Here is a 12571-nt window from a genome sequence, read left to right on the forward strand (position 1 = left end):
GTAAAAGGGTGGTAAAAGCAATCATCATATTTCCAAATTGCTACAAAAAGGCGTACGCCCCCCTCGCTCACCGAATCAGAAGCGGGAACCCTATCAGACGTAGGTAGCAGGTAGAACTTTGCAACCTTTTAGGCACAACATATGCGACAACTATTACCTCCTGAAAGGTGTAACCGCTCCACCCTTTTTTCTAAGAGTGTAGGGTGCTCTGTGAAAAACGATAGAGGACAGTGTTCGAAAGAAAGAAAATGAAGAAATAAAGAAATACCACGTTGGCAGCGCGCATTTCTTCGGATGAAGAATAAGTGAAAAAAAAAAAAAAATCGGCTGTTCACTTCCGGCTAACCATCCTATCTACACTCTAAAGACAGGTGGTGGTGGTGGTGGTGGTGGTGGTGGTGAAAGAGCTCGCCGTTGTCGGCCTCACAGAGGTGGGCAACGTCACGACTAACGCTCTGCGGGGAATGTGCGTCCCAGGCCGGCTTCTAAGGGAACTGTGCCGACATATGTCTGACAGTGTCTGAGGAAAACCCAGAAAAAACGTCCCAGACAACACGGCCGGCACCGGGATTCGAACCTGGGTACCTCTCCCAGTCTCGACGCGACATGGGCCAGCACGCTAATCATTCAGCCTCTCTCTCTAAAAACAGAACTTCACCACATAGCACGCTCTTAGCCAATCACCGTCCCGAATGACATCGTTCTGCCCCTCTGATTGGTTAAAAACGGGAGGCGTACGCCTTTTTTTTGGAACGCATACGCAGTTCCAAAAACAAGGCGTACGCCCCACGCTTTCCACAAATAGGGAGTGATGTTTTTGCTTGTTGTTTTTGTTCCCGTGTTAGCGCCGCGAAGCAACTGTGGCTGTGAGTCGCGTACAGATGTATGGACAGATGGAGAGAGAGGACAGCGGGAAGGGGTGGGAGACAGGGGGGGCGGGTTAGTGTGCGTCCTGGGCCGACTTCAGGGGGAACTGTGCAGACACTCAAAATCGGGAGTGATAAAGGTATCCTTCTGTGCAATGGCTGGCTTTCACCGTGCTATATGGCGAAGTTGTGTTTTTAGAGTGGTACAGGTAACAATCACCTCCGGCTGCTCTGTTCGGTATGAACAAAAATAAAAATAAAAAAATGCGACTTTACCGAAATACTAGTACCTCCTGAAACGCGTTTTGCGCAGATGTGAACGTGAGGTGCTACAAGTTTCCGACGCGTGGAACACGGCATCCCACAGCTAACGTCCGCGACGTTGCTAAGCAACTAGCACTGCGCTACCAAATTGCTAGCGACCCCCCGGCCGGGTTCTATATACCCGTAGCATTGAAGAAGCGTGCGGATACGGTATACTAAGCGACGCACATAGGCTGGCACTCGAAAAACAGCCGAGAACATTCGACTGCACGGGATATAAAATCCTACACCCACACAGCACATAGCGAACACGAACATTCGCTCGAAAGGGGGAGAAGTGCATTATTTATACGCATTTAAAATACGCGATGGAAAGCCAGCTGCATGCACAGTCTGCATCTTCCCCGCTCCTGTACATGTCGATATATGTCGTATTAAAACAGAAACTGTTTCGCTATACAGTCAAACTCCTTTATAGCGAACACCTTTTTAACAAAAATACCACTACAGCGAATTTTTTTGCGGTCGCGCTGGAGCCCTATAGGTCCAATAATGGACATCCTCTTTAACGAGAACACCTTTACTGCGAATTTTTTTCGCTGTCCCCTGAGTTTCGTTGTAAAGGAGTTCGACTGTAATAGATATATAAATGTGAGGAATTGTTTCAAGTCGGCCGAGATGGCCTGCGAAAGGACCCTGTTGGCCGGGTGTGTGGGTGGACGCCGTTCCCAGACGTTTCGGGGAACTGAGGTCTCCCAGAAGCTGCGTCCTCGAGACGAGTGTATATAGTGTACAATAAACAGGTCGCGGACGGTGACATTCTACGAAGTGTACGCTGGCTGCTGTGTCCGTTTACTGCGACGCTCGAGGGGCAAGACCCGTCGAAGTTTTATTTCCTTACATAAATATGTAATAAAACGGCCTAAAGAAAACAGCGAGACGGATGGGCTGCATCAGCGATTGGTCGGCACGCTGATCAAAAACAGGAAATGTTACCTTTGATTCCACCGTAATTTCTGTGTTTACTCGGTGCAACACAACGAGAATGCGGAAATGTAATGCTGAACAAAGGTTCCGTTTGATGCATTAACCTTTCGCGTCATATATCGTAAAATAACGGACGCATTGGCCACTTGCGGGTGTATTTTTTTTTTTTTTTTCTAAAACGCTCGGGCACTTTACGAATTGAGCCGTCACGCTGCATGCATATAGCCTCTCAAGAGATATCGCTAATGGGCAAATGCGTCACTGAGGAACGATAAGAGGCGATATGCGCAGCACGGATAGAAATCACTGCCATATCGTGCGCTAATACGCTGCTCCTCTGTCGCATGACGCGCCAGCGTTATTGGACTGCCAAATTGTGTCATGCAACCGCAGATAGCGACTATCATGCGCATGTGGGCATCATATGGGGTTGTGATAAAGGGCGCATTCCACTAACATGAGTCCATAATACCTTTGTAAGTTGCGTGTGCTAATAGTTATTTTAAAACCGAAGCCAATACGAAGCAAGAAGATACACCACTGAAGCAAATAACTGTATACTCGAACTGGATATATGAATAGATACGCAGCACATGTATTAACACAAACATGTGTACAGCATGTATACGCGATGCATATTCATTCGGCTCACAATATGAAGAACCGCTCACGTTGTTTTCAGCCTTTTCTTGTGCCACTTTCAGCATTGGCGTGCGCAGCTTCGAAGCTGTTCGAACATACGCGGTTTCGAAGAAACTCGAAATTCGTATACAAAATTCCATATTCAATTCGGAAATCGAATCGAATAGAGAATTATTCGCTTCGGCATTCGCAGCTATTTGGTTTTCCCGAAGAAATTAGCTAACAGGAGTGCGCACAGCTGCGACGATATCCACCGGCTCCTTCTGACGTTTTGTGACGTCAGATCATCCGAGCACTTCTATTGGCTACCTATAGAACCGTCTGCTACAGCGAGGGAGCAAGGCTCGACTGCTCTGCGTCAGACGCAGGATGGGCGATGCCGAATACATCCGCAAAAAGAAAGAAAGAAAAAGAGGGCGAGTCGTGCCTCACTATTGGGCGGATGATGCTACGTCACAGATTGGCAGCTGAAGAAAGGGGCTTTTCCGACGTGCGAGATTGAAAGCATCTCTTGGGCACCAGGCTTGCTCGCTACATTCGTATACTTTCTGTGCGAACAGACGATTTCAGGAAATCCCAGGGCTCTTTGCGCAAATGCGTTGTATCCTGGTAGATTATTATTATTATTATTAGGAAGGGAGAACAGTGCTTCAGGTTCCGTTTTCGCTAACTTGACACCGCGTGGACAATGGGCAGGTTGAGGAGAAATCGAAACAGTTTGGAGACCCTCTCCTCCTCTCTGATAAGCAAGTTCCCACACTTCAAAGCTTTTTTCGATGATTTTCTGAAATCCTTTCTTTATATAGTATACCTCAGGGTCTGTAATCCTAATTTCTACTACCCCGGTCTCATGACTTACTCTCCGTTTGTCTCTCCACATATTACGGCCAGAGCCGTAGCGACGGGGGTGCAAGAGGGGCAGCCGCCTTCGCCAGAGAGGGCGACGAGCGGCAAGCCCTGGAAGGTTTGATTGGACAGTATAAAGCGGGAGTGAAGAGAATTTGAATTTACGGTCTCGGCAGTGTAAAGGGGCGTTTTCATTTCTTTGGTTACAAGGCTTCTGACAGCAGTGAGGGAGGGAGGGAGGGGGTGGGGGCGCTTCAGATTTGCCCTGCCCCGGGGACGCAAACTCGCGTCGCGACGGCTCTGAGTACGACATACACCACTTCGGCATGTGTTTCGCACACACTCTTAGAAATGAACTTCACCGCATAGCACACGCTCCTATCCAACAATCATCCCGAATGATATCGTTATCGGCCCTGATTTGTTGAATACTGGAGGCGTACGCCTTTTTTGTGGCACCTGTGCTGTTCATAATTGTCGCAAAAAAAAAAAAAAGGCGTACGTCTCTCGTTTACAACAAACCAGGGCGGATAATGATATCATTCGAGATTATGGTTGGCTAGGAGCGTGCTATGCGGTGAAGTTCATTTTTAAGAGTGCACGCTAAACTACTGCGGATCTAAACTGTGGAGTGGCCAATACCCTCCAACGTCAAAATCGTAAGCTTTCATACCTTGCTACACAAAAGTACGAATAATAAATACATAAATAAATAAAACGTAGTCAACAGGTATGCATAAGGCAAAGGCATACGGGGATAACATGGGTAAGGTAAGAAACAAAGAACAAGGCAGCCCTCGCGGCGTTCTGTCCGTCCTGTTCCTTCTTCATCCTCGGAACTCCTCACAAACGCCAACTAGTCCTTGCGTTACCTCGATTAACGCAAAGAAGTCAATAAACCTGTGATACACATTATGGCTTAAGTCCAGGAAGTTATTCGTTTTTTTCTTCGTGTCTTCTTCTTTAAGTGACAATATGAAAATAAACTTTTTTCTCTTTTCTTTTTTTTTTTACAGCATAGGCTTGATTCCAGTTACTTCCGTCCTACCTTTCCAGACACACTAAACTTCTTATTTTTTGTCAGTTCCCTGGACGCAGACACATTCTAAATATACTTTGGAGACAACATAGCCGAGCTAAAGAGATAACATCCAGCCACGTCCAATATTATCGACGCAAAACAGTCTGGAATCACGTTATTGACGCGTGATATTTCACCCAGTGATGACATTTCTTATCGCTAGAAGCCAAAACATAGGACGCAATGTTGGCCCACGATTCCATTAATCATGTCCTGTAACAGCAACACGTGTATCAATGCTAATCAATGCTGACCTACGATGTCAGCTGGGAATATATTACGGGGGAGGAGGGGGGGGGATATACATCACGTCACATGGAAGATATGCGACCCACTCAGAAAGGAAAGCAAGAAGTCGAGGCTACTATCAGTCCCGGCCGTTCACCGTGTATTCTCAGGAGCGACGTCCACTCGGAATATTCCAGTAAAAGAAAAAGTTAAAAAAAAAAAAATTTGCCCATGGAGCGGAAGTTCTGTCGCGTCTTATGTTGAGCGTGCGCAATGCGCTTGAATATCGAGAGTGACATACCGCGAACATAGCAGACGACACCACCGGCCCTGTCGTCTGCTATGTTAGAGGAGCACGAAAAGTCACGACGTGCAGCGCTCGCACTCGCGTGGCAGAAAGCCATGACGTTTTGCGCATCTTCCGTATTCCGGTGAGCTGTAGCAACGCAACAAATAATATTATGGAAAAGACACGAAACAAAATGGCTGCGCTGTGGCGCCTTCGCTTTTCGCGGAACATTTGAAGCGCGGGTCCTGCATTACTTATACTCTTTCTCCTTCTAGACTCGACACCTGCTTTGCACCTGCCGAAAATCCGCTGAAATCCCTGCAGAAGGAAGACTCCCCTTTCGTGGGCTACTCACCAAGCAGACGGCACTAGCTTTTCTTCTGGTTAATATACTTCTCCCTTTATATGCATCAAAAAGAAGAAAAAAAAGGGAGGACGACAATAATCCTCCCCCCCCCCCACACAAAAGAAAAATGCAGCAGAAGCAAAAACACATCTCTAAAAAAAACGAAAAAAAAAAAAAAAACGATAGGTACGAAGGCAGCAGAATCTCGCGAGACCACGAACATCGATCGCAGACGACGAGAACGAAACTGGGCCAAATAAGTCGCTGCGAGCGAGGGAGCGGGAGGAGCCTATAGTGGGCCAAGCTCAAAATCGATTACAACGCTGTTGCAAGCCGTGAAAAGTAATGCGAGCTTCGAGACGGTTGGTGTGCTATGGGTACTCAGGGTTCAGGGTTCTCGCGCCCCTCTTCCACCCCATATGCACTCGCATACCGAATACGATGATAAACGAGCAACGTTCCGAAGCCTCTCCAACGCATCGCTGCCCACTTCTTATTTTTATTTTTATTATTGTTGTTTTTGTCCGCTTTAAGTTAGCTATTTGATTTATCGTTCTCGCGAAGATCAAGCGGCGAATAATGTCCCTTGCAGTGCTGCTAATGCTCGAAAGGGGCGCTCGAGAATTGCTACAACGCTGACTGACGTTTATGGCCTAAGAGGAAACTGCTATGGCGGGTTATTTGTGAAGATTGAGTCTCGCAGAGCGTGCGTTGCTTTCTGCGTGTGCAGTGTAGGAAGCATGCGTATACACAGCTTGGTGAGATCTAAGAAATATGGACGAGGGTTGTTGAATTGTTTATGAAGACTTGCACACAGTAGTACACATTGCTGAAAAATAAATCATGTGCGCGTTTTGGATGTTGTCGCTACGCTGGACGCCATGCTGAATATAATCCCGGTTCAAACCGACGAAAATCGGTGCGTTTCGGGCCTTCTCACGGATTTGTGCGCAAGACAGCGGGTGCTCTCTTTCGTTTGGTTGTGGTAAATGCTGGTCTCTACGTATAAGCACGGAACACACAAACACATACCTTTTCTCTCTCTCTCTCTCTTTTTTTGTCTACGTCAATGTGATTATGGATATTCCACGGATATAATGAATCGAACTTTTTTTTTGTTGTTGTTATTGTTATTCCATCTTCATGACAATGATGTGTGTAGAACTCTTTATGAAGTTTCATTGAAATTTCCATGAGAGTGCGAACACAAGAACGTTCGGTGCCTTAATTAATGTCTTCTGGTGACGTAGTCTCATTCTACAACAATATAATGTTGAAAGATGAAAGTCACTGAAAAGGTTAGCCAGCTGTAGGATTCGAACCCACATCTTCTGGATTGCCGGTCCAGGGCTCTACCAATTTAGCTAAACTAACACGCCTTCTCAGCGACTTCCAAGGGTGCGTCATCTGAAGGGACAAACCAGCCACTCTCTCTCACTCATCCTCCTTTCACTAATCACTTTCATAATGTTGATTTCCACAGGCGCATAAGTGAATATTTTTGCCATACTAAGAACGTACAGCAACTATAAAAGTTCCCTATAGAAAGCTTTTTTTTTTCCTGAATCGAAAACTTCTAATCATTTCATTTTTAATTATTTAATTAATTAATCTAGGTAATTAGACACTCCAATGTAAATTCTACTCCCGAAACATTTTGCTCTTATCGAAGTGGTATTGACATCAGTAAAGCCTACAGCCATCCGAACGTTATCACAAAGCAAACTGTCGCAGCAGTTCACCTAGTAGTACCTCGGTGCCTCGTCATGTTCTATTCTTATTACCACACTAGACTTTACATAACAAAACCGGTGTTCGCTGGAAGACACATTGATCATGCACCATAGAGCATGCAACGAAAGGTATTAACGCTTCCTGTACCTGTTGCCTAACAAATCCCTTTTGTACACGCTAATGCGAGAAATCCTCCATAAATTAGCAGACAGCAGCTGCAGCTGGACCAGTACATCCCACGTACTCCTGCTAACGAACTGCGCTGTCACCGACTCGCTTATCCTTACCGATTCATGCATCGCCGAAAAACAAGCAGCATATTCCCGACCAACATAGCCTACGCGCTTCAGCCAACTATATACGTTCTGGGGTATTGCATAATTAAACGCCTCTACTCTTCGTGAAATAAACAAAAGGTGGGAGCGCGGTATAGTGGCTGGTAGGTGGCGCTGCTTCGTTGTATTATAGACACTGAGCAGTCTGCGGGCTGCTCGGTTAATTAAAACGTAATCTCCATCCCAGAAAAAAAAAGAAGCACAAATAAACAGCCACTCGTTCTTCGGCACGTGCGTCGGATAAGACGTGTTGCCGTTATACAAAAAAAAAAAGAAAAAAGAAGAGTTCATCTTGCGTCTTCCAAAAAGGTCAGAAATATTCGATGGGCTGGATTTGGTCATGGACCAGGCAATTTTGCCAAAGTGAAGGGGCGAGAATAAGGCAGAAGACGTACGCTCCAAAAGCAGAACTTCATTGCATAGCACGCTGTACGCCAACCATTGCCACGAATGATAGGGTTATCGCTTCTGGTTCGAAAACAGATGGGGGCGTACGCCTTTTCGTGGCAATTTGGATATGTGAAAATCGAAACAAAAATGGGTACGCCCCGCACACCCCGTTGCCTCGAATGATAGGGTTATGGCTGGTGATTGGAAGACAGAAAGGGGGGGGGGGGCGTACGCCTCTTTGTGGCAATTTTCATATATCCAAATTACCCGATTGTTATCCGATCCCGATCGTTACCCGACACATTATCCGATTGTTAACTGCATCATGCCACAAAAAAAGGCGTATGCCCCCCATTTTCAGCAAATCGGGGGCATGACCGATATGTCACTCGGGATGACTGTTTACCATACACTCTAAAAGCTGAACTTCACCGCATAGCACGCTCTGCACCAACCGTTGAGACGAATGGTGGGGTTATAGACTTTTATTCGAAGACAAAGGGGGCGTACGCCTTTTTGTGTCAATTTGGACGTATATAATAATTGACACAAAAAGGCGTACGCCTCCCTCTCTCCTCGAATCAGAAGCGATAACCCTATCATTCGTGGCAGTGGTTGGCGCAGTGCGTGCCATGCGGTGAACTTCAGTTTTTAGAGCGTAGGTTGTGTCAGGTCCCTCTGTGCCCCCGGGGTGGGAGGTTCAGTTCCAAGCGATAGGCGGTGCAGGCCGTTTGTTTGTGCTGTCATCAAACTGTGCAAACGTTCTATATAGCTTGCGGGTAGGTTATTTTCGTACTAAATTGTCATATACATACATATTGTAATATATATTGCACATTTCATTTAATTTAGTTTTGTTTTTTACCACAAATATTTCAAAGGGCAGTCGTACAAGTGCCATTTTCCGACTTGACGCTTTATTACTTAAAAAATAATAATAAGCACCAGTCACACTGCTATTGTTTAAACTCATGAACTTCGCCAGATATAGCACGCTCCTAGCCAACCATCATCTCGAATGATATCGTTACCTGCCCTGATTTGTTGAAAATGGGAGGCGTACGCTTTTTTTTTTTTTGACAATTACGAACAGGATAAGTGTTACAAAAAAGGCGTACGCCTCCCGTCTTCAACAACTAAATCAGGACAGGAAACGATATCATCAGAGATGATGGTTGGCTAGGAGCGTGCTATGCGGTGAAGTTCATTTTTAGGACTGTACGCACGTCGGTCCCCCTATATGAAGTCAGTCAGAGACCTATAGGCAGGGGCGGGTCCAGACCCTCGGTTTGGGGGCGAGGGGGCTGTTCCTCTGTGGGAACCCGTAGTGAGGGGGGGGGGGAAGAGAAATCCAATGTATCAATTGTCGTTTTAGGGGTGATCCCCCCCAATTGGATCCCCCACTGGACCTACGGCTCCCCCGATTGCAACATGCCGCTATAATGCCGCGTCATATTGGCGCACGCGCAAGACCGATCGTCATAAGGAGCGCCACCATTCAACCAACCATATGCGTTTCCCAGCTATATGATCTTTATCGTTTTCTTTTTTTATTTTTTTTTATGTTGATAACGATGCAGCTGACACGTGGCAGTTTTCTTGGTTGTCCACGGTCCCCACTATATAGCTTCCCTTAACGAGCTGCGTCAACATTTACATTCCTCTCCCCTGGCGAGCCACGGCCGCTATGTACACATACGACGCAATTCTTTGTTCTTCCAAGGTGTATATATTGCATACATCCGTGCCTTGAACGTTGCCTTTCAAAGAGACCAATAATCGTGAGGACGTCTCACGTGAAGAGTGATGGCTAGGACTAGAGTAAATATTAGCCCACGCGCGCGGAATGACTACAAAACATACTTCATCTACCCCCCAAGACAACGTAAGTTCTATTCCCCCTGTTATTAACCACTTCGGTCACGGCATGGTAAGAATGGTAAGAACGAATGGTAAGAATGTCCAGTTTCTGTGTTTTCATAACACACTAAGAGCATTAAATACTACACAAAAATGAGAGGACCACATGCAAATAGTCAAGAAGAGACACGTGTTCCAGAAACTGCAGCTCTGTTGTACATAGCACGCAATATTTGTTCCAAACGATCCGCTTTCATTTTCTGTTTTAACGGAGTGTCATAGCGAACTGACTCCATTGGCGCATGCGCGCAACACGTAAGCTTACTCGCATTCATTTCGCCAAGCTCCGACACCTACTTTGAAACAAAGAGTTCGGTAGAAATATGGCAAATATGGCAGTCGTCCAAAAAGCGACAGAGCGCCGGGATTTTTTTCGACGACTACCATATTTCTATGCTGTTCATGTCCTAAGGCATTTGAGGCTTCTGTTGCGTTTGGCTGTCGTATGTTCCAGCCTCGCAACAGTTACTTTCCGCGGTGTGCACAAAAACTTCTAGTAAACGACGACAACAACTTACAAACAAACAAACAAACAAACAAACAAAAGTGCGCTCTACAACCTTACGCAGACATCGTGCTGTTTCCATGCACAATTAGCAGCACGACGCAAAACGAGGTACGTTATATCTAGGGTCCCGCATTTTCGGTTTTAATCTAAAAACACCGAAAAACATTAGCCGGGTAAATTTTCCCTCATTCGGTTTTACTCGAAAAACACCGAATACAGAGGGACATTCCAGGACACGACAGCGATAAATTGCTGCGCATGCCCAGCAAGTTGCTGATGGGGATCAGAATACCATACAGAAATACGATGGATGTGAAAAATGCCCGTCTACTTTTTTCGTTAGCCGTAAAACGCCACCGCAGCGAGCAACGCCACGTTGGATGAGCGTCGTGCTGCGATAACTGTCGGATAAACCGTGTACACGCCAGGAAAAACACCGAAAAACGCCGATTTCCTGAAAATCAATAAACATACGCCGAATCCGCCCAAAAATAAAAAAAAAACGAAAACGCGGAACCCCAGTTATATATAATTCTCTGCCCATCCCTCTTTCCGTCTCACCCTCACCACTTACCCCTCTCGTCAAACTGCACTTCCATGGCGCGAAAAATCCAACTTAATAGGCGCACACGAGCAGAAGAAGAGCACTCGTCTATACAGAGACCGAGCAGAATACAAAAAAAGCTGTTATGCACCTCTATCGTCTTGGACTCCCCCCTTTGGAGTACGTGGCGATAAGGTACTATTGCACACGTACTTCTCCGATGAGCAGACAGAGCTCCTCGTGGCAAGGGAGAAAAACAAAAGGGTCCCCTCCACTTCCCCTTCGTCATACTCGTGTCACACGCTGTCGCATAAGATGGAGAGGAGAGGTCTGCGAGTCCACACTGAGAAGTGATCAATAGTTAAACTCTTTGTGCGTAATATATGCAGCTACCTTCGCGTGAAGCGGCACTAAGGACACGCCGCGGAGCTGTCAAGTGTGCACAGAGGGTTAGGACAGCGTAAAGAGTCGGGAATATGAATGTGGATTGTGCCACGTATAGGATGATGACGAAAATTTGATTTGATATGTCTAACAGTTATGAGCTCGAGTACCGAATTAGATGTGGGGCATGCGTCTCGCCGCTCCAACGAATAAAACAAAGAAACAAACATGCAAGCAAACATACACTCTTAAAAATGAACTTCACCACATAGCACGCTCCTAGCCAACCACCATCCCGAATGACAACGTTCTCGCCCCTGATTTGTTGAAAACGGGAGGAGGAGCCTATTTTGTGCCGTGCATAATGGCAACAAAATAGGCTCCTCCTCCCGTTTTCAACAAATCTAGGGCGAGAACGTTGTCATTCGGGGTGATGGTTGGCTAGGAGCGTGCTATGTGGTGAAGTTCATTTTTAAGAGTGTACACGCGCACACAGAAAAAGAGACGGACGGACTGGGCACGCTTAGAAATGAACTTCATCACATAGCACGCCCTGAGGAATGTGCGTCCTGGGCTGACTTCTAAGGTAACTGTGCCGACATATGTCTGAAAGAGTGTGAGGAAAACCCAGGAGAAATGAACTTCACCGCATAGCACGCTCCTAGCCAGCCATCATCTCGAATGATATCGTCGTCTGCACGGATTTGTGGAAAACGAGAGGTGTACGCCTTTTTTTGTGACAATTATGAACAGCAGAAGTGTCACAAAAAGGGCGTACGTCTCCCGTTTGCAACAGATCAGGACAGATAACGATACCATTCGAGATGATGGCTGACTAGGAGCGTGCTATGTGGTGAAGCTCATTTTTAAGTGCGAGCAGCGAAAGCATCTCAATATTTCTTGCATACCATCCCCATTTTCCCTCGCACGGTTGCCACTGACGAGGCAAGTATCGGGAAATTGGACAGAGGTTGAACTGTCGAGGGGTTGTTTCATTCTTATTTAGGCAGACAACAGACAACTTCTCCAAGACGTCAGCTGCAGTCTTTCACATCGAGCGTTGGTCAGGCTAAAATGTCTTCCCCACCCAAGTTATCCCCGCATCGCCCCTTGCACTGTCGTCTTGGATACTATAAGCGTGCATGCCGCTTGACTTCGTCTGGAGCAGCATTTGGTGAATGGGTATGTGGGCTCAGATATGAAGAAA

At 46.3% G+C, this 12571-nt stretch overlaps 1 protein-coding gene across 3 annotated transcripts in view; it reads right to left on the reverse strand.

Annotated features, from left to right (window-relative positions):
• LOC135375217 (protein phosphatase 1 regulatory subunit 37-like) overlaps positions 1-12571 on the reverse strand; it is a 92562-nt gene that overhangs the window by 65137 nt on the left and 14854 nt on the right. Inside the window, exon 1 of one of the 3 annotated variants that reach the window (XM_064607937.1) lies at positions 11011-11126. The exons of the other annotated variants lie outside the window; for them this stretch is intronic. Coding sequence (XP_064464007.1) covers positions 11011-11035 — 25 coding nt within the window. The 5' untranslated portion in view covers positions 11036-11126. Of the gene's footprint in view, positions 1-11010; positions 11127-12571 lie in introns of those variants that run through there. 3 annotated transcript variants of the gene reach the window in all.

The sequence above is a fragment of the Ornithodoros turicata genome, unplaced genomic scaffold (genome assembly GCF_037126465.1).
Source record: "Ornithodoros turicata isolate Travis unplaced genomic scaffold, ASM3712646v1 ctg00000843.1, whole genome shotgun sequence".
NCBI classification, from domain to species: domain Eukaryota; kingdom Metazoa; phylum Arthropoda; class Arachnida; order Ixodida; family Argasidae; genus Ornithodoros; species Ornithodoros turicata.